This window comes from Salminus brasiliensis, chromosome 3 (assembly GCF_030463535.1).
Source record: "Salminus brasiliensis chromosome 3, fSalBra1.hap2, whole genome shotgun sequence".
NCBI classification, from domain to species: Eukaryota; Metazoa; Chordata; class Actinopteri; order Characiformes; family Bryconidae; genus Salminus; species Salminus brasiliensis.
The window spans coordinates 28,575,758-28,598,586 of NC_132880.1; the positions used below are offsets into that span (position 1 = coordinate 28,575,758).

Genomic DNA, 22,829 nt, shown 5'->3' on the forward strand with positions numbered 1-22,829 from the left:
TGTAAAAATCAATAGAAATGTTTTACATCTGTTGCTCACAGCTGCTGTTCCTTATACTTTGTGAACATTTCATTATAAATGGATCAACAGAAATGCTCCAAAAAGCATTAGGAACAACTTAGCCAGTTTGCATTGCTTTGCATGTAGTTACCAATTAGTCATCCTTAGAGTGTAATATAAGTCATGGAGCATTTGTTAAAATCTTTAAAAAATGTTTTATTCATATTAATTACAAAAAATGTCTTCTGTAAAGTTACCATTTTCGAAAATGCATGTTGTCTTTGGACAGTGAGGATGAATTCCCATAGACTGCCTCATTTTCCTGCTTTGGGAAACTCGGCTTGTTCTGCGGTGATCTGTATCACATGTGATGTGGAAAGAATGGCGCTTTAGTGTCTGGATTGTTTGTATAGTTCCTGGGTCAAATACAGGCACGCTATAGGACGTGTGGAAGTTCAAAATGTTTCTCACCTCATCTCCACACACACACGCTGATCTGTGTAAAGGGGTGCGTAATCCTCACTCTGATCGTGTGTTTGATTTGGCAGAAGAGCAAAGCGTGATTTGGTCTGATCTTCGTGTCTCTCTGAAAGCTGTGGTTTTAGGGCAGTGCAGAGCAGGTGGATTCTGGTTAAGGCTCAGCCAGGATGGGACAGTATTTCCCACACCGTAAGTGTAGCAGGTGCTTAGGGACATAAAGGCCCTATTTCTTCTGGGCCTGTGGTCTCAAAGAATGAAGGCCCATAATGTGTGTGTGAGAAAGAGGAGTCCAGGTTTAAGGGCCGAGGATTAGGTGTGGACATGGTAGTCTGGGATCGTCGCCTATTAACCATACCTTTAGGTCAGCAGTCACTGAGACACTTTTCTGTTGTCTTTTTGTCTTGTTTTAAAAGGTCCCATGTCATGGACAAACAGAAATTAAATAAAGGGATTTTTATGAAAATAAATCTGAAAAATAATTGGTTACTTGTTTTTTGCATAAAGCGCACCATATTTTTTAGCTAAAAAATAATAATACATAGAAATTGTTTGGAAAAAGTATATTTTATAAATATAATTGTTTTATAAAAAAGTTGGAATACTGACAAACTGATCATTACAGAATCATTTAAAATGACATCATTGAAGCTTACCACCCACCCACCTGTCAAATCAGTTTAATTAACTTTAGTTTTTAATGTTTTATGTTTATTTTTTATGTTTAATGTATATTACATTATTTAGTTTTTGAGGTTTACTCATAAAGCTTTGAGGTTATGCCAATCAGCCATAACATTAGTACCACTGCCAGGTGTAGTGAAAATGATCTTCATCTACAGTGGCGTCTGTGAAGGAGTGGGATATGTTGTGCAGTAAGTGAACAGTCAGTTCTTGAAGGTGATGAGCAGTAAAGGTGGACAAGCATAAGAATCTGAGCCACTTTAATGAGAGCCAAACTGTGATAGCTAGATGACTGGGTCAGAACATCTCCAAAACATCAGACAGGTCTTGTGGTGTTTTTCTGGTATGCAGTGGTCAGTCCCTACCAAAAGTGGTTTAAGAAACGACAGCCGGTGAACCAGCAACAGGGTCAGGGACATGCGGTCCATGGAGGCCTCACCTCATAACCTACTGCACTTAAAGGATCTACTGCTAATGTCTTGGTGCCAGATACCACAGGACATCTTAAGAGGTCTTGTGGATTCCATGCCTCAGATCAGATGTGATGGCCCAGGGGGGACCCACTCACTCTTTATCCCTAAAAATGAATGTTGATGATAAGTTCTGCCACATCAGCTCATGTTAAAGGAATTGGATGAAGCTCCGTTACTCCAGGGTACAGAGTTTCACTGAGCTGAGGGGACCCATGGTTACTTCTCCATGGTTAGTGTCCTGTCAAGCTGTGTGACTGTGCAGTTGAACATCTTTGTCATCAGTGGGTGCACATTAAATTAGCTATTTGGACACTCTTGGGCATACACTATTCAGCCATAATAGTACATTACATACCACTGACAGGAGTACTAAAAACATTATCTTAATCTAGGATGTAATCTGGGATATATTAGGCAGCAAGTGGACAGTCAGTTCTTGAAGGTCATGTGTAAAGATCTTAGCGACTACTGACAAGGCCTAGATTGTGATGGCTGTGCAGTGCTTAGTACCTCACAAAAGTGGTCCAAGAAAGGACAGCTGGCATCATTGGCACCTAAGGCTCATTGATGACCATGGAGCGATGGAAGAAAGTGGTCTGATGAATCCTGTGTTTTTTTTTTTTTACATTGTGTGGTCAGCTGTGTGCACATGCATCGATCACCAGGATGCACTTGGGGTAGATGGCAAGCCAGCCCAGGAAGTGTGATGCTCTACTGGGAAACGTTGGGTCATGGAATTCATGTGGAAGTTACTTTAACGAACATTGTTGTACACCAAGCACACCCCATGGCATCAGTGTATCCCTTCCAGCATGATAATGTGTCCGGCTACACTGGAAAAAAACATTGAAAAATAGTTTGAGCAAAGAATTCGAATTGCCTGTGTACAATCTGTGGGATGTGCTGTACAAAGACATTCATGGAGGCCCCACCTTGCGACTTACAGGACTTAAAGATTCTGCTGCTAACATCTTGGTACTAGATACCACAGGACTCCTTTAAAAGTCTATTGGAGTTCATGCCTTGATAAGTCAGAGCTGTTTTCACTTTAGGTTGGTTTTAATTTTACGGCTGATTGGTGAGAATGACTGTATATAGTGAGAATGTCTGGACCTGTCTGCAGCACATTACAGCTCATCGCTTGCATGGCAGATTTTGACAGTGTTTCAGGAGATCTTAGAATTGAGTGAGCTCATCCTGTAATTTCTTCTCCAATTAAGGGGAAACCTGGTAATCCAGGTCCTAATGGACCTCCTGGACCAAAAGGATTCAGAGTAAGTTCAGTGGAGACTCATATCTTACATTACATTGCAAATATTCAAAATAGAATACATTTTATAGCATTTTAGAGCTGTGTTGATTTTTCTAATCTCTGTTTTTGTAGGGGGAACCTGGTTTGAACGGACGGCCGGGAATAGAAGGCGTTGAGGTAACATCAGAACGTCCTTACAAAAGTAGCTTTTTACTCTGTTTTGGATTTTTTGAGTAATCACCATGCTACTTTTTCTTCTGTTCCAGGGAAGGCCTGGAACTAGAGGAGAAAAGGTTAGTCAGTTTTGAGAGTAACTGTAGATTTGCATATAAAATAAAAAATATATAAAGTGAATGGTGTCATTTTGTATCAGAATTCAGTTCATATATTTGTAATATATATTATATATTTATATATTTTTTCTCATTCAGAAAAAAAAGCTTAGCTCAGTCAGTCAATAAGCAGGTAAACTTCCCTAATTCAACAAAATTAATTAATTTAGAACGTTAGAACCTGATGGAGCAAACTGTAAAATTCATTACTAAAAGTAACATTTTGTGCAGTTGCATAAAATAAAAGCTTTTGGTTTGATTTAAAAAAAAATAAAAAGTAGATTTTAAAAATTAACAGGCCCTGGGGGAGCTGATGTGGAATAACCCAAAACCAGAGAAATATCTAAATCATCAATCATCAGCTGGTTTAATGTTTTTTTTTTTTTCCTAAAAACAGCATGCATTTATTTAAAACATTTAGAGACTCGGATACATAATTTAAGCCACAGGGCCTGTTAACACTAGGGATGTATAAAATTATTGATACACTCGAGTATTGTAATATTATGTTGCAATTCTGTATCTATTCTTAATTCATAGTTTACATTAAAATATTCATGGAAGGACAGGTTCATTTTGTGTTGTGTTTAAACCCTGACCACTAGATAGCAATGTTGTTTTTAGCCATTAGACTCTTCCACAGTTTTTATACTGTGACAGTTTTCCTGAAATCTGATGCAAATTAAAATGCAGTATATCGGCTTGCTTGCAGTATCACAGTATATCTAAGTTTACTGAATTGTAACCCCTGTATCGTGATACGTATATGTGATATAGCCACTTCAAATTACATACATGTCAAATTGTCATTTAGCATCAGGGAGTGTGCACCAGGCTTCTGTAAATTAATCGGGCTACTGTGTAGGGTTTAACACTGCCATTGTATTTCATACCATAGACCCCCAAAGAGCTGCTGTAGCATATGAAGAAAACAACAGATGACTGTGATGGTTTAACTCTCTCTCTCTCTCTCTCTCTCTCTCTCTCTCTCTCTCTCTCTCACACGCTCTCTGTTCTGCTGCAGGGCGAGAGAGGAGAGTGTGGCGCTCCAGGGATGAAAGGAGATCAAGTAAGTTTTGCGAATCATTTTCTGGATCTTTTGGTCAAATTTTTATTTAGGTTTTATTGTCATTTCAACCACATACAAGTTCAAGGTGAAATGAACTAAACTACCTCCAGTACCGTGGTGCAACATGACACTACACAAGACTGCATGATTTATGCTGGTCGCTCCAGCCTGTGATTTGAGATGATGGTCATCTTTTTTCTTATCTTTCTGTAGGGGGTAGATGGACCACCTGGACCTCGTGGACCTCCAGGAGAGCAGGTGAATTATTACATTTATAAAATTGTGTAAATCTATAGAAGGTAATACTGTGTTATAACAATGTATATAATAATCTTACAAAATAATACATGTAGTAAGAACAGGTAAGGGATTACAATGATTAAGTGTTGTGAGAAAGTGAGTAAAAGTAAAGGTTTGCACATCCTATTTATTACATGCTTTGATATTTATTGTGTAAAAAGGCTTTTAATGTATTTTTACATATACTTTACATATAAAATATATACATATATTTTCGGTTCAGTAACAAACATGTATCCAAAATAATATTCATTCTTCCCTCATCTGTCAACTGTATGCACTGGGTTAGGCCTGTTGTAATTATTACATAACCACTTATATATTTTCTGACATATCAACACGCAGAACATGAGCTGGGTTTGTGCAGTTGGGGCAAAGAAATGTAAATAAATAAAATACATGTTGTTGATCTTACAAAAATTGATTTTTTTAAATGTAATCTGTGCTTAACATTCTACACATAAATCTTTGTATCTGTGGACATTCATAGGAGTGTGTGCGCACATAACAGCGCAGTAGTATTTCAAGTCAGTGAAATCTAGAATTAGCTGCAAGTCAAAGATAGATAGTTGCTCAGGGCTTTACTTTGATAGTTGCATAAAATGAGCTAAATGGGACAAAATGTCATGACTGTGACAGGGCTAGTCTGGGGTTTGCTCCCAGCCTTCCTGTCTTCCATCCAGTCAAGAATTTCCACCTTCATTAAGAGTAAACCCAGATATGCAAATACGTTGTAGTCCAGTTCTGGCTCACACTTACTACTTTTATGTGGTTTACATGATGAAATGAGGTGAATCAGAATGATGGTGAAGAACATAGCCACAGCTGTATCAACATTTTGCATTATAGGTTGCATGTGGACCAGATATGGCCCAAAATTCTAATGTGATGACCAACCTTAAATGTGGCAGCTACAGCTGGGCCTGATTTGGTCCATACTACACTTGCAACCGTAACCGCTCTGTATCAGAATCAGAATCAGAATCTCTTTATTTCGCCAAGTTCAAGAAATTTTAGCTGGTGAGAGCAACACATGTATGACATGTAACAAACAAACAGACTGTTAGCAAGTATTACACTAAGAGAGAAAAATAAATAATAATCATACATAATAAAGTGTAATCATCCATATGTAGCCTGAGTAGACATCCATATACTAATAGATGCAAATGTTATGCATGTTATGTATTAGCACTTGTTCAGTGACATTTAGACATTTGTTTCAGTTATAGATTAGGGTGGGAGGTGTCCACTGTGGTTTAGGAGCGCTACAGCTGGTGATGGTTCAGAGTCTTCAAGCAGAGGGGAGTGTCTGGAAGTGATGTGCAGGATGAGAGGGGTCAGCTGTAATTTTGTAAGTGCCTTTATTAGGCTGCATTTTGCACTAACTTGTCTGCTGCCTGGGAATACATCTGTCCGATGACTTGCAAGCCGGAGTTTTTGGCCAGATGAGTCAAATCAAATTTATTTGTATAGCTCTTTTTACAACTCTTGTTGTCACAAAGCAGCTTTACACAATCAGTAATTAGTAAAAGAAAAATAAATCAATAACATAAAAAGATATGAAAAATCTAAGACCCCCAGTGAGCAAGCCAACGGTGACAGTGGCAAGTCCCTCAACTCCCTCAGAGCTGGAGGAAGAAACCTTCAGAGGAACCAAGACTCACACTGGGGACCCATCCTCCTCTGGTCAGAACTATTTTTAAATTATTGACAAAAGTCATCAGACCTGCAACATATTCATAATCATAATAATCATGGTGTAGTATACCTTAATGTAGTCATAGCAGTGATGGTAAGAGTAATGAGTGCATGTAAGCATCTTATGGTCAGATGATGTGTGAAGATTTGATTGATTTGAAATGTATTTGAAGCTGTTCTGAATGCTCTAATAGACATGTAAACACTAATTTTAAGAATTTTTAAACTGCCTAAGAAAGTATTACCACTCATCTGTAAAGTTCACCTTGTAGTTACTTAGGAAGACGCTGGATTTATTGGTATATTATCAGCCATGATTTCTACAGGCCAACACAGAGAAAGAATCACAGCTATGGAAACCAGTACTTACTAGTGAACCAAATAATTATTAAGACATGAAGAGGCTGGATTTCTTTCTTTGTGGAATTCACTATTTGCCAAGGCTGTTGTGGCTGTTGTGTCCTTTTGGTGTAGATAATATTAGTGGTGTTTTGTAGCTCTCATAGCTTGATCTTCAGTTTAAAAACTGTATTACAAAAGTCCCTGTGGGATTTCAGTAGTGTGTTAGTGCTAAGGTAACGTGTGTGCCAAAATGAACATTTTTGGGTCTGTTCCAGATTAAACATAAACACTGAAGCTTGTTAAAGATTTTCTATATGTTTTTGAAGCTTCTAACAGACATTATCATGTATGTAGCAGTTTTACAGTGACTCTTTCAGCAAAGAGATTTGGCGCAGAGCTACTGCCTCGCCTCTGTTTTGTATTTTTAACAACTGACAGAATGGTCCACTCATTATCCCATTCACTTTTCACATGATCCGGTTTAGTATTTAGTGAAATTATTGGACGAAAACAATGAAACAAGTAAAGTATTCTATTCATATTCACAGTCACTGACATATCTAGTACTTCTAAAAGGCTTAGAGTAACATTATTATTCATGATAATAGCTCCCACTCATTGGAAATAAAAACTCCAGCTCAGGTCTTAACCTCTTGCACTCTGTGACTATTACTACAACTTAAGAATTACTAACTGGTAACTACATGCAAAGCAATTCAAACTGGCTAAGTCTTAGAGGTTAAACAGTGGGAGAGCTCACTTAGCTGTATATTAGCTTGAACAGTTTTTTGGTAGGTATTTTAAGAAGCCTTTTTTCCCAACCAAAACTTAACAATGAAAGTTGTTAAGACCCTGGACTAATGACCACGGAATTTACAGAGCTGTATTTTTTTTGGCCCTTGAAGGCCCTGAGGGTTCCCATCAGGTTAATATAGAACATGCAATGTCCTAGAAACTTAAAACAAACAATAAAATAGGAAGTGTTGATGCATCCGTGACAGGAACTGAGTGAGTGTGTTAATCCCCTCCTACAATAATGAGGAAATTATCATAAAGTAAGGAAATGATTCAAAGCCTGAGCAACTTTCCCATCTCTGCACTTATGGAATGTGAACCCTGGATTAGGTGTGATCCTGATGGCAATGTAGCGTGGCTAAAGCTGTGGATACCAGCCTGAACTGTATTGTTCTTCTGTGGGGACACACTTTGTCCAGCAGGATTAACATGAGCACAAAGGTCATTGCTCCTTCAATATGTGCCCCTCAGGCACTGGCATGACCAAGGCAGAGCTTGTTTCTGACATGATCTGGATTTAGATGGGCCTATTCCGGCTTCTAGTTCCCACACACACACACGCAACTCGTCTCTAGTGAGCCAGTCTTGGCTGGCATTTTCCACACACAGACAGTGTTTCAGCAAACACATGTCATTCTTTTCTTCAGTAAATGCCTTGATTAGTTCATAAATTATGCAGCAGGTATATACATATAAGAGGGGTTACAGAGATATGGTCCATAGTAAAAGAGGATAGAACTATTCGGCCACAGTAAGGCAAATTATAGGGTTATGAGTGAAAGAGGCTATAGAGTTTAAGCAAGGGAAAGCAAGGGAGGCTATAGACTTACAGGGCACCGTTAGGGAGGTTATAGAGTTATGGGCCACAGTAAGGAAAACTATAGAATTATAGGCCACAGTAAGGAAGCCTATAGAGTTACAGGTAAACGTTAGGAATAGGATGGTATAGACTTATGGGCCTTAGTAACAGAGGTGATAGAATTGGGCCACAGCAGCAGAGATTAGTAGCAGGCCACATTAAGCAAGGTTATAGACATTAAGGGATGTTCTAGAGTTATAGGACGCATTAAGGCAGGTAATAGAATTATGGGACACATTAACGAATGTTATAGTTATAGGACACATTAAGGGACGTTGTGGAGTTATGGGAAACATAAAGAGTTAAAGAGTTATGGGCTACAGTAAGGAGAATATAGAGTTTGGGGCAACTGTCCAGGGGAATATAGAGTTCTGGGGGGACCGTCCAGGAGAATATAGAGTTTTGGGGCGACAGTCCAGGAGAATATAGAGTTTTGGGGCAAACGTCCAGGAGAATAAAGAGTTCTGGGGCGACCGGCCAGAAGAATATAGAGATTTGGGGCGACCATCCAGGAGAATAAAGAGTTCTGGGGCGACCGGCCAGAAGAATATAGAGATTTGGGGCGACCATCCAGGAGAATAAAGAGTTCTGGGGCGACCGGCCAGAAGAATATAGAGATTTGGGGCGACCATCCAGGGGAATATAGAGTTCTGGGACGACCGTCCAGAAGAATATCGAGTTTTGGGGTGACTGTAGAGGAGGTTATGGAATTATGGGCCACTGTAAAAGTACACTATAGAGTTATGGACCACATTGAAGTACACTATAGAGTTATGGACCACATTGAAGTACACTATAGAGTTATGCACCACACTAAAGTACACTATAGAGTTATGGACCACAGTGAATATATACGCTTTTGAGTCGCAGTAATTGAGGTTATAGAATAATGGGACACAGTAACAGAGGTCATCAATCACATGCCTGGTTGCATAAAACATTCTGTGAAATATTTTCTCTTAGGTTTCCCCTAAATATCCCTAACAGTTATGAAGTAGAAGAATGTGAAGTAGAGAATCGAAACCAGATGGTTATAAATGAGGTAAGAATGGACTCAATGACCGTTGTTCAGAACTGGATCATAAGGGCCCGCGGCAGGTTAAATTTCTTCAAATGTTTGTGAATGAACATACTCTGTCGCACTCTCTTGGCTGTGGAGACCATGTTGACCTCCCACTTTAGATCTCTGGATATGGTGGCACCCAAGAACTTGAGTGACTCCACAATGGAAAGCACAGTGGTGATTCACATGAGGCATGTCTGTTTTCTGTTTTTCATGTATTTCAGGGTTCCATCGGCAGCCCTGGTGACACTGGACCAGAGGGTTCAGCTGGACCCAAGGTAAGGGCTTTAGCTACTCCACCTTGACTCACCTTGAAGATTTATTATATGATTATTAAACAAATGATGTTGGACCAATTGTGTGAATTTTAGGGTGATCGTGGACCAGCCGGAGCTCCTGGTCCTCGAGGTGATGCAGGAATTGGATTTCCTGGCCCAAAGGTTTGAAACTGTTCAACCTTGAACTTTCATCAAATAATACAAATTACACTTCTCTGGTATCAATTCTTGTGTTACTCATTCTCTAAGTGTTTTGCAGGGAGATAAAGGGAACCAAGGCAGACCCGGTCCATTAGGTCCAGTTGGCATAGGAGAGCCTGGACTACCTGTAAGTTATGGAGCCTGTCCTTTTTAATTGCTTTTTTCCTGACTTTGCATGTGAGTGTTAAACCTGTCCACTAGAGGGAGACGTATCCTTACTGTCTTCTAATTCCTTAATAATGCCCTTAAAATAATAGATCCCTTGAAACCCTTTATGTGGCTCCACACTTCATCACTCACTTAACCGTTGTATCATATTAATATTACAGTAGTAAACCAAATAATTAATAGTAGGTACTTAATAAATGTTATGATCAATGACTAAACAAGCTCAAGATGTTAAGGTCTGATTAAAGTCTTGGCTCTTGGTTAGTCTTTGTTTTTGCTACTACTAATGATCTATATGTGTTTGTAAGGGTCCACCAGGATCACCAGGAGTGCAAGGAAGCCAAGGTTTTCCGGGTGAGGGATTACCAGGACCCAAGGTTAGTACTTGTTAACTACCTTATCTTGTCCAGCTGTCACCAGAAACACACTTGCATAAATTATAGCTTGCTTTGCTGTCTTGTGATTTCAGGGGGACAGAGGTTATGAAGGTCCAAAGGGTGTACGTGGACCCCCAGGGCCAGGCATTAAGGGTGAAAAGGTAGGAGCTTTTGTCTGATAACTGAAATGTACTTAAATGTAGAACATCTGTTATTCTGGGTTTTGTCCCCATCCAGTCCAGAAGTACTTTCTTTTTCCAACTGAGAGTTGGTAGTCTTATTATGCTAGATTCCTGATTGGCCCAGTTCTAATCCTTAAAGACAGTGGTTTCCTAGTTGATTGTATTTGATTGTAATCTTAAAGGGACTTATTTTATTAACATGTTTATGCTTTTAGCTATAGGTTCCTGCCAGATGTGCTATTAACTGTCAGATAAGTTGTTAGATTGAAAGGTTTTTATTACTTTTATGTTTTCTCTGTTAATTTGAGTTTGGAGATTTTTTTTTTAATTCTGATGTCAAGTGATCCCTCAAATCAATCAGAATTAGTAGATTTTTTTTATCATGATCTCCTTACCACAGCCCTGCCCCTCACTCAGTGATTAAAACAAAGAACTGAAACTAGAACTAGTTTAAAAGCATTAAAATAGCCAATCCCCAATCCAGTGGATCGAGATTGGGCAGATTCAGGCATATGTTAATTGATTGTGAGAAACCTCATAAATGTGAAAGGATACTATTCAGTTATTTTGAATTATAGGGAAACACTGGATCTCCAGGATTGCCAGGACCAGTGGGATTTCCCGGAGCTGGGATCCAGGGAGAGAAGGCAATCTAATAAAATTCCTCTTTACTCTGACCACATTTAAAAGGGTTGCATTCTGTTTTTGTAGGATTATCGCTATTTTTAATAGTCAGTTGATTTTTGACACAGGGTGACCAAGGACCAGTTGGCCCCCAAGGCCCCAGAGGAGCACCTGGTGTGGGCAATGTAGGACCGAAGGCAAGTACTGTGAATAAATGAAAAAGCTACTTGGCATGAAAGTGTTCTGTTTAAAAAAAATATTAAATTGCTTCGTTACAGGGGGACCAGGGTTTTCCTGGTGAACATGGACCACAAGGAGAAAGAGGAACTGGAGAACCTGGCCCAAAAGTAAAGACTTTCTGAACATAAATATTACTCTCTGTTCTTCACAAACCAAAGACAGCAAAGCTGTATAATCAGTAAAACTGTGACTGTACATGACTAAATTTGTCACTTTTGCCATCATATACTCTCAGTTTCGTCATGTTATGTGTTTTCCAGGGTGAACCAGGACCGGATGGCGCTCCTGGCATTCCTGGCATCCCAGGAGAGGATGGAGCTGTGGGCCCAAAGGTAGGTATTGTTTGTTTGGAGGTGACAAAGACACCGATAGTCATTAATAATGTGCATGCTTTTGAGAACAAATGTGATATTTATGTATGATAGCAGCTATAGGCCCCAGAATTGAGCTAGTGTTTTTACAATATTTTTGGACTTTAGAACTAGTTCCATGTTGAACTGCTTGATTGACAAGACATGCACAGACAATGAGCTCAAAGTAAATATTTGATAAAGAATAAAGTGGGGAGCTTGAGAGGTTAAAAGTGACAAATTTGTTTAAATTGTCAGAAATAATGCTTAAAGATTCCAGATCCTGATTGCAACATAAATTGTGAAGTGAAAACTGATGACTTCACGTAGTGTGTGTATGGCATAAGGAAAGCTGTTAAGTGTTAAAACTGTTTGGTGCTCAGTCGTGTGGTCATGCTGCCATGTGCTGTTAGTACTTGCTAAACTGGAAATTTCTGCTATTGGCTCTTGAGTTTAGTTAGGGTTGTGCCTCTTGACTCTTTTGCCTGTCCTTGAGCTATTCTCAGGGGCTGTGCACCAGAGTGCATAGCTGTTTACTCAGAGTTTTCCCTTATTTTTATGAATTCTCTTCAGCTATTCAGTAGGCTCTGCACTTCAGTCCCTCCAGTTCTGATTGGTGACGTGTTTGGTTAGTTGTGGTCTCCCATACTAGGAGACCTCAGGCACGTTCTCTCTCAGAAGGTTGTGCACTGTTTTGCTATGGTTCCTGGGTTGAAGAATATGTTTTGTCGAAATAATGAGAACCGGGGTACAAAGGCTTGAAACCTAATGGATGCATGCTCACACGTTACATTGCAGTTCGTTTAACTGAGTTGGCTGTTAATATATAGTCTGAATCCTTAAAGAGCCACCCAGACTTGCATACACCATGACATTTTATGATACAGACATGCTGCCACTCTTCTTATTTTACTCTGGGAATGCGTTTCCATCGTTTTAATGACATTTAAGTCATATATGTCTCACAGAAAGACTAAATCACATGAATGAGCCGTAATTAGATGGCTGATAATAAAAGGCTAATTGGTAAATGACCGGATGTTTAGGAAAGGAACATGGGGATGCGGTTACTCTGTATTATGTTTCTTGCAATTAGTACAAGTTGCAGTAATACACATCAGACATGGTCTTCTCTTTCTTACTAATGCTGCCATGGCTCCAGCTTTTCCCAAACAACTGGAATATCTCCTTCAGAGATTCTCTGCCCCCTCTTACAGTCTTCTCCCAAATTATCATATGCTGATGGCATGGTCCAAACTAGCAAAACTGATATTGAAATCCTGAATATTGATCAATATCAATCTGGTATTCTGTTAAAATTAGGTGTTTTTATCTAAAGCATTCTACGTGAGATGGGCATTTAAAAGTACATTCTACTACACCACAGGCCGAATTCCTTTTTTTTGTACTTCCAACATCCCTTTCAGCATTTTCTGCTGATATTGGCTTGTTTCCTTTATCTATCCATACTGATAGGACATCTCCACCTCCGCCATATTATCATCATGTCAACAGTTGATATGAGGCATATAAGCCTCATTTGTTGAGGGGCTTGTTATTGTTGACACTTGTTTTTGTGTGAAAACTGTGCAAGAGATACTGTAGAAACAGGTTTGCTGCCAGCATTCACATCCCATTCTTGTGAGGGTCTGCTTTAAAGAGCTTTCCGTGTTCACAGAATCTGTAACATTGTGGTTGATGTATGAAATTTTAGCAGCCTGCAAAAACCTGTAATAGCCAGTTCTCTATTCAACAGTGAGCTCAGGATCCTAGTATGTGTAATTGCCTTGAGAAAAAGTTTAAAGAGGTAATTAAATCCACAGATAAATGATACACAGATTAGCCATGACATTAGTACCACTGACAGGTAAAGTGAAAAACATTGATTTTCGTCATCTACAGTGGCCTCTGTGAAGTGGTGGATATATTAAGCAGCAAGTGAACAGTCAGTTCTTGAAGGTGGTGTGTTAACAGCAGGACAAATGGGCATAAGCATAAGAATCTGAGCCACTTTGACAAGAGCCAAATTGTGATGGCTAGACAACTGGGTCAGAGCATCCCCCAAAACATCAGGCGGGTCTTGTGGGGTTTTTCTGGTATGCAGTGGTCAGTAATTACCAAACATGCTCCAAGAAAGGACAACCAGTTAAAAGGAAAAAGGGCAACTAAGGCTCATTGATGCGATCCATGGAGGCCCCACCTCCAACTTACAGGACCTTACAGGATCTGCTGCTAACGTCTGTCTTGTCTGTCGCTAATGTCTGTTGATGTTATGGCTGATCAGTGTAAATGTGTTAAGTGTATTAAACAAGGTTAAACAAGATAGGCTGTTTACATCCTTCTGATATGGAACGTGTATTGCAAGTCACTTCAGTGCTTTTACTGCAGATGATGTGATTGCTTCTGTTTGTGTTTTTTTCTCCTGTTTTTCCTGGATTCGTGTAACCTTAGGGTGAGATGGGGTTACCTGGGTTAAAGGGTGCTGATGGTGCACCAGGAAAAGGAATTTCAGGAGAAAAGGTACATTTTCATTATCTGTCATCTGACGTCCTACACTCCCCTCTTTCCAAAGCCGGCTTTTAAACACATTAAAATGTGGTTTAGAAATACCTCATCATGAGTAAAGTACTGCCGTAATCAGTACTTAATCCCTAATTACTTATCCCGAACTGCTACACATGTTTTAACATGTTCCTGTAAGTGGCATTCCAATCATTTCCCAAAAGCTATGATTCATCAGTGTAGCAGACTATTAAACACATTAATTTGTCATTCTACACACCTTGTTACATCGCAGCCTTATGGTAAATATTTGCAGATATTCTTTTGTAGTTGCATTGCCCCCATACACACTGATTGGCTCCAGGCTTCTGTTTACAACAAAAGATAAAGTGGAAAGTGAATCTCCTGGGTAAAAGACTACAAAAAAACACCTAATACTATCATACTACATGCTGAAACACTGGCAAATCATTCTACAATACAATCTGACTAATGTTTGACTTAAATGTTGTGAAAGAAAGTCAGCAAAAGGCCCATAATAAAAAAAACATGAATTACTCAACATAACTGTGGAGTTATCAGTGTTTGCTCAAGACATTAGACAAAGTCTTTGTTGTGCATAGCATATGACGCAGTGGAGGCTAATGCACACTTGCTCTAGAAAAGCTCAATCATAGCAGTTAGTCTTGCCCAGGGCTCCTTTGTAAAAGAGATTTTTGATCGTAGTGTGACCCTGGTTCAGCAAAGGTATAAAAAACTCAAATTAACCACACTTTAAAATAGTTAGCTCACATCAGTACTCAACAAACAGCAACAGATATCAGTTCAGAGAATTTGAGTTGTCCTTTATTTTATTAACTTAATAAAATTGCCCTACAGTTCTAGTTCGGATGTTCATTTCAAATGAAGCTACCACAAACAGCTTGTTTATCTTTCGTCATTCAGTTGTTTTGTGAAATGTATTAACTTTATGTTTATTAACCCCTTAATTCTGAAACACAAAAGGCAAAATTTTTTTTTCATGTAATCTTTTTCTTTAATGTTGCATTTTGTTGATGCTTTTGTAAACAATTTGTATTTTTTTGTATTTGTTTAATTTGCTACTGCCAATAAACCCACCCATTAATAGCTTTCCCTAGCACTAGCAATGCTTTTGACACTAGGAGGATAAGAGCTTAACACATGTCTCCTCCGTTACATGCGGAGCCAACTATACCCCATGTCGAACTGCTTCCAATGTGGCATTGCCGGGCAGCCGACACTCTTGGAAGAAAGCGTTAAGTCTCTAGATCCAATCGCACCAGCTAACAGACACTTTAAGAGTGATGAGTGGAGCAAGTGCCATCTACCCACACAGAGAGATCTCGGCCAGTTGTGCTCTCTCAGACTCCAGACGCTGATGGCAAAGCGGCATGGCTCAATTTCGAACTTGCGACACTAGGCCATAGTAGCAGTACATTATACCGCTGTTTTTTTGTTTGTTTGTTTTTTTACACATAAATAACAAAGAAGTAAGAATAAAAGTACTTTTCAAAATGAACATTTTGAAAATGCAGACAAAAGCATATGAGTAAACATTATTCAGGTCACCTTTTATTGCTACCCTGAAGAAATAATGTCATTAATATTTGTTTATTCTTTGTTCATTTATGTTGAACAATAATAAGTATTTATACCACTCAGAAGCTATGACAGTACATCCAACAATAAAGACAGCACAGGATTCTTCTGTATGGAGGTAGAAACAAGGTAGCTTACAGAAAGCTCAAAATCCACCTGCTGATCCATTTTACTATAACCAATGTGCACATTTAGCCAACCCACTTCTCTGGGATTAGATGCATTTGAATTAGAACCTCTGCATATGAACTTTGGTGATTTCCCTGTAGGGTGATAGAGGTGACCGTGGCCTTCGGGGACTCCATGGATCCCCTGGACCTGTAGGCCCCTCAGGGGCTAAGGTAAGGCACATTTTCTTTTCTTTTTTGAGAATGTGGAGTGTTAATGTCATGTTCATCATTGTTCATAGTTTACTCTCATGTGTGTATCAGACTGTTTTCCTGGAGGAGCATTGCATTAATTTTAATGTTAACACCAAATTTAACTCTACTAACTCTGCTAACTATAAATAATTGCTGAACTAGGTGTGTTAGAGGAGGATGAACAGCAAACTCTGTAGTATACAGAACCTGTATAAATCATTAATTGTACATACAACGGAGAAAACAAAAAACGGTAAAGTTACCATTTTGGTGATATGAATTAAAGTTTGTGTGATTATATATAGATATAGTGCCTATAAGAAGTGTTCATCCCTCTTGTATGTATTCTCCTTTTATTGCTTTTAAAAATGGAATCATGATCAATATAATTAGGCTTTTTTGTAAAAAAATATTGTAAAAAAAATAACTTAAACTCAAAAGAGGAAATAGATTTCTACAAACTAATATCAATTAAATAAGTGGTTGCATAAATATTTCCCCTTTAAGTCACTTTATAGTAAATACACCTTTGACTGCAATCACAGCATTGTCTCTGTGTTGTCAGGTCTCAATCATAGTGTCTAGTCTGTTGACCAAAAAGCTCAATTTTGACATTTGTGTATTTTAAAAAATTTGAGTGTGTGTGTGTGTGTGTGTGTGTGTGCTTTGTTTAAAGAGCTTATTCTTTATTATGTGGCATCATACTCAGTTTTAAACTGACAGGATATTGATATGTTCTGAATGTTTGCCAAGAGAGAGAGAGAGAGAGAAACAGCGTGAGATGATGGAGTGAAAGAATGTTTGATTTGTATTGTTTGTTTTAGGGTGAGCCTGGCAGTTTGGGTATGATGGGGATGCCTGGCCCTCCTGGTCGTGGGCTGCCTGGTTCAAAGGTAAACAGACTGAAATACAACCTCCTTATCTTGAGAACTTGGTAATGCTTCTCATGTACCTTATCTTATATCTTTTATCCTCCGCTTGGTTTACCTTCTGCAAAATGACCTGGGAATGATAGAGAATCTGAGTAATTATACTTAAAGCTCATGTATTTGTGTATCATCAGGCATCCTATTAAGATTTCATAGAAATTAGCTGCCTCGGTTGATTATATTTGTGTCTACTTAGTAAGGTGAGATGTACAATATGAATTTCAGTATTTCAGTGCTTCAGAACTTTGATATGCTGTTAAATAGTGTTAGACTGTCTTGTATCAGAGTTGCTTTTGCTTTTTACCACTGAAAAACATAACAAAAACCTCACCTTAACTAAACACAGCTGAGGTCAATGGAGAGCCATTCACATGCATGTATACAGTCAGATACAGGTGTATATGCTTTGTTGAACAGTTTCAGTGGAGCCCTTCATTGAAAAAGTTTGAGTGCTTGTAATGTAATAAATCATCTTAACATGTTCATTGTGTTCATTGCCAGGGTGAACCAGGTCCCCTGGGTCCTCCAGGTGCTGTAGGAGAGCCTGGCATTGGGATCACAGGGCCAAAGGTAACAACACCTTCTTGGACGAAGGAAAAGTCCTTAAACCTAAGGTGCCATTCTGGCCTAAAATTTGCATTTAATGAGCTATTTTTCTTGTTGTACTAGATGACTGTTTGTGTGATGCTCAGCCAATGATTGTATTTACATTTACATTTACATTTATGGCATTTAGCAGACGCTCTTATCCAGAGCGACTTACAAAAGTGCTTTGCTATTTACCCAAGAAAGACCATAGCTAGTTAGAATAGACTAATAGTTTAAAGATACCTCTTAGCTTAGACATTACTAAACACAAGACAATAAGGTGACCATAGTACTCAGCTATTCGTCCAAGTATTCTCTGAAGAGATGGGTCTTCAGTCTGCGTTTGAAGACAGCGAGCGACTCTGCCGTTCGGACACCCAGGGAAAGCTTGTTCCACCACTTCGGTGCCAGGACAGAAAAAAGCCTGGACGCTTATCTTCCGCGGATTTTGAGGGATGGCGGGTCGAGCCGAGCCGTACTTGAAGCTCGAACGGCTCTCGGTGCGGATCGGCTTTTGACCATTGCCATCAAGTATGGAGGGGCTAGTCCTTTCTGGGCTTTGTAGGCCAGCATCAGGGTTTTTAATCTGATGTGGGAAGCAGCTACAGGAAGCCAGTGAAGGGAACGCAGCAGTGGAGTGACATGGCTGAATTTATGAACGTTGAAGACGACCCGTGCCGCTGCATTCTGGATGAGTTACAGGGGCCTAATGGTGCGCAGAGGAAGACCAGCCAGAATAGAGTAGTCAAGTCTGGAAGTGACGAGAGACTGAACGAGCACCTGGGCGGCCTCTCTAGAGAGGAAGGGTCGAATTCTCTGGATGTTGTACAGGAGAAATCTGCATGACCGAGTTACGTTTGCTACATGGCTTGAGAACGATAACTGATCATCCATGACTACACCAAGACTTCGAGCTTCTGTAGAAGGAGTGACCAGTGAGTTCCCAAAGGAGATGGCAAGATCGTTTTTAGGTCCAGCAGTTCCCGGGATGTACAGCAGCTCCGTCTTGCTGGGGTTGAGTTTAAGATGGTGAGCCGCCATCCAAGAAGAGACGTCAGCAAGACATGCTGAGATGCGGGCAGAAACCTGTGTGTCAGATGGGGGGAAAGAGAGCATGAGTTGAGTGTCATCAGCGTAACAGTGGTAAGAGAATCCATGAGAGGATATCATTTTACCAAGAGAGCTAGTGTAGAGTGAGAAAGGAAGAGGACCAAGAACCGAGCCTTGTGGAACGCCAGTGGAGAGACTACAAGGAGCGGACGTGTCGCCCTGCCATGTTACCTGGTATGAGCGTCCCTGCAGGTATGATGCAAACCATCGCCATGCAGAGCCGGTAATTCCAAGGCCGGCGAGGATAGACAGGTGGTCCACTGTGTCAAAAGCTTGTGGTCCACTGTGTCGAAAGCTGCGGAGAGGTCAAGAAGGGTCAGAACCGATGACAGTTTGGCAGCTTTAGCTGCATGGAGCTTCTCTGTAACTGCAATAAGAGCAGTTTCAGTAGAGTGAGCAGCTTTGAAGCCAGACTGGTGAGAGCCCTGAAGATTGTTCTAAGTGAGAAAGAGAGACAGTTGGTTGTAGACAGAACGTTCGAGAATCTTTGAGAGGAAGGAGAGAAGAGAGATGGGTCTGTAGTTGCCGATGTTCAAGCTGTCCAGAGTTAGCTTCTTTAGGATAGGCACAACTCTGGCACATTTGAAGGCGGATGGTACCTGACCTGACAACAGAGAGCTGTTTGATGAAAGGAAGGAGGTTTGGAGCAATTGTTTGGAACAGAGGGGATGAAACAGGGTCTAGTGTACAGGTGGTAGGATTATTAGAGGTGAGAAGATGTAGGAGGTCATCTGTGGAAAGAGGAGAGAAGCAGGACAAAGAAGAGGGAGGAGGAGGGCAGTGTCTAGAGAGGGGGGTAGAGGCAGGGGGGAAAGATCGGCGGATCTTGTCAACCTTTTCTTCGAAGAAGGAGACAAAATCTTGTGCAGGCAGGGTAGTGGGTGGTGGGGGAGTAGGAGGGTTGAGGAGAGAGGAGAAGATGGTGAAAAGTTTGCATGGGTCGGATGCAGATGTTTCCAGTTTTCCCCTGTAGTAAGATGCTTTAGCAGCAGCAACTTCCGTTCTGAACCTGGAGAGAAGAGACTGATAGGAGTGGAGGTCGGAGTCGTGTTGGGACTTCCTCCACTTCCTTTCAGCCAGTCTTAGCTCTCCACGGTTGTTGCGGAGAACATCTGACAGCCACGGGGAAGGTGAAGGAGAATTTGCTGACCTAGGTGAGAAAGGGCAGAGAAGGTCGACAGAAGTAGAGATAGATGAGAGGGGAGTGTTTGTAGCAGTTTCTAGTGGGAGAGAGGAGAAAGATTCAAGATGAGGAAGAGTGGTCAGGACAGTTGAGGCAAGAGCTGAGGGGGAAACAGAACGAAGATTGCGGTGAAGAGTGGAAGAACTTGCAGAAGTGGTGGTTGAAGGAGCAGAGAGGGGGAGTGAGAAGGAGAGAAAATGGTGATCAGAGAAGTCCAAAGGAGTCACAGCCACATCCAGAGCAGGGACAGGTCTGCTGAAGATAAGGTCCAGAGTGTTCCCTGCTCTGTGTGTTGGTGCAGACTGATTGAACATGAGATCAAAAGAGGATAGCAATGGAAGAAGGCATGATGACTGGAGTTTCTCTGATGGAAGGTTGAAGTCGCCGCATAGAATAAGTGGGGCGTCAACAGGGAGTCCACTCAAGAGAACATCCAGTTCATCAACAAAAAATCCTTAATTCTTGCTTCACTATATTGTACAACCTTAAAAGTTTTTGCCAGCTAATCCTAAAACTGCTTTGTTTGGTGCTGGTTTCTCATCTCTAGCAATATTGGAGAGCCTGTAGCAGCTCCACAGGGTAATGGGATACATAGTTGACCTTTTGGAGGTGTGCATGTAACAGCCTCTACAGGATTTATAAGCTATAATTCCTATAAACCCATTTTCTTTGACACAGATGCATTAATTGCATTTTTGCATTATAAATCAGCCTTTTTTGTGGGTTCTTTTCATATATGTATTTGTATTGATTCAGGGTGACAGAGGACCACCTGGGCCAACTGGACCACAAGGGATAAAAGGAGAGGGCTACCCTGGAGTTCAGGTGTATATTAATGCAAGAAGCAACACAAAGGTTGGGAGAAAAATATTGAATTTTGATCTCATTTTGAGGTTTCTGGCATTAGGGACCTCCAGGATTGCCAGGATCACCAGGGGAAATGGGACCAGATGGAAAAGGAATACCAGGACCTAAGGTTCGAAACAAGACATCCCTACAAACCATTTTTACCTGTGATTTTAGAACTACACTCTCTGAACCTTCTGAGAACAACAAACTAACCTGAAGGAACTATTATATGTAATAATATATATATTAATAGGGAGACAGAGGTCTACCTGGGGTTTCTGGGCCTCCTGGACCACATGGAGTAGGCATTTTAGGACCAAAAGTGAGTAAGCATTGGACAAAGATTTCAGATTATTCATTGTTTTAACTAAACAATGATGAGGAATGAAAATATTAATTTGTTGGGGATATTTTTTAGGGTAATACCGGCCAGTTAGGTCCCCCTGGTCCTCCGGGTCCACCTGGAGAGGGCATCCAAGGGCCAAAGGTAGGTATTGTTCACTATTAGTTTTCATAGTTATAGAAACTGTGAAGGATTGTGGTCATCAGTTAGAAACTTGAATGACGTTAACTGATTTCAGGGGGAACCTGGATTCCAAGGATCACCAGGCCCCAGAGGACCCCCGGGAGAGGGCCTCCCTGGAGAGAAGGTGCTAGAAACATGGTCTATAACGCATTATTACATTACTGTGCACTTAATTGGAAACCCCATGTATCCAGTATGTTGATCCTTGTTTGTTAGCAATACTCTAGCCCTTCATCCGTGGTCAGTTTCTGACCACAGAGCGGCTTTTGCTGGATATTTGCAAACTGCTGCTGTTGAAAGACTGAATTTTTTCAATGGGTTCAGGGTAACAGAGGTGTATCTGGTGAACGTGGAAGAAAAGGAGACAGAGGGGATTTTGGACTACCTGGACAAACAGGACCCCTGGTATTATCACTGTTTCTACTGAGAACACAGTCAAATCTGTGTGTATGAAATGTCCTCCTATCTTTACTCAAGGCCATGATAGTTGACAGCATTGTGTAATGGCTCTTGTGAAAAAATGTAACCGGCCTTATTCTTTGATAACTTTTCAACGTTTTATTCATGATCGCTAGCTGTACCTACAAAATAATTTCTGAAAAATCTCATATCACCTTTTTGCAGGGAAAGCCTGGAGAGAAAGGGGAACCTGGTCTTTCAGTAAGTGCGAAGCATGAAGTTTGAGATTTATTATAAAGGAAACTTTGCAGTCTGATCCGAAACTGAAATGGTTTTCCATTTCCCTGACAGAGAGAAGAAGTGATCAAAATAATCAGGGAAATCTGTGGTAATTTAACACACACACTTGCACAATATGACACTAATTATATTTACACTATGACACTAATTATTATAGTGGTGTATTTAAAAATGTATGTAAATGTATTTCTTATTTATATTTTATTATTATTATTATTATTATTATTATTATACATTTTCTATTCGTACTAGCTGCAATTAGTGCTTAATCCCTCACCAGAATCAAGAAAAATCTCTTTGATGTTTAAACACTTACCATGTAAAGTGATATGCATTCCATTTGTACAATTATGGCCAAAATTCTTATGTCTGACACAAATTGTTTTTATCAAAGTTTACTGCCTCAGTTTTTTAAGTCAGATAATTGTACGGTATACCAAAGTGCAATAATAAGCATTTGATAAATTTTTTAACTTTTCATTGACAAAAACATCCAGTTTAAGCAAAAATAATATTTACAGTGTTGACTCTTCTTCTTTTTGAGGATTGACTATAGGTCAAATCTGGAAAGTTCCCTGGCCTTGGACCCAAAATTATAAATGTTGTGTTCACTGGTGATCACTTTTGCCTTATGAGATGGTGCACAATCAGGCTGGAAAAAGCACTGTTCAATACCAAATTACTCCTGGATCAT

The 22,829-nt window shown here is 40.0% G+C and overlaps 1 protein-coding gene across 1 annotated transcript in view; it reads left to right on the forward strand.

Annotated features, from left to right (window-relative positions):
- Positions 1–22,829, forward strand: part of col28a1a (collagen, type XXVIII, alpha 1a) — a 35,638-nt gene that overhangs the window by 5,945 nt on the left and 6,864 nt on the right. The window contains exons 6-31 of the mRNA XM_072674756.1: positions 2,855–2,908; positions 3,019–3,063; positions 3,153–3,179; positions 4,243–4,287; positions 4,501–4,545; positions 9,572–9,625; positions 9,719–9,787; positions 9,885–9,953; positions 10,303–10,371; positions 10,464–10,532; positions 11,132–11,200; positions 11,306–11,374; positions 11,456–11,524; positions 11,678–11,749; positions 14,219–14,287; positions 16,159–16,230; positions 17,076–17,144; positions 17,682–17,750; positions 20,818–20,886; positions 20,969–21,037; positions 21,164–21,232; positions 21,329–21,397; positions 21,492–21,560; positions 21,761–21,841; positions 22,061–22,096; positions 22,187–22,223. Coding sequence (XP_072530857.1) covers positions 2,855–2,908; positions 3,019–3,063; positions 3,153–3,179; positions 4,243–4,287; positions 4,501–4,545; positions 9,572–9,625; positions 9,719–9,787; positions 9,885–9,953; positions 10,303–10,371; positions 10,464–10,532; positions 11,132–11,200; positions 11,306–11,374; positions 11,456–11,524; positions 11,678–11,749; positions 14,219–14,287; positions 16,159–16,230; positions 17,076–17,144; positions 17,682–17,750; positions 20,818–20,886; positions 20,969–21,037; positions 21,164–21,232; positions 21,329–21,397; positions 21,492–21,560; positions 21,761–21,841; positions 22,061–22,096; positions 22,187–22,223 — 1,603 coding nt within the window. The remainder of the gene's footprint in view (positions 1–2,854; positions 2,909–3,018; positions 3,064–3,152; positions 3,180–4,242; positions 4,288–4,500; positions 4,546–9,571; positions 9,626–9,718; positions 9,788–9,884; positions 9,954–10,302; positions 10,372–10,463; positions 10,533–11,131; positions 11,201–11,305; positions 11,375–11,455; positions 11,525–11,677; positions 11,750–14,218; positions 14,288–16,158; positions 16,231–17,075; positions 17,145–17,681; positions 17,751–20,817; positions 20,887–20,968; positions 21,038–21,163; positions 21,233–21,328; positions 21,398–21,491; positions 21,561–21,760; positions 21,842–22,060; positions 22,097–22,186; positions 22,224–22,829) is intronic.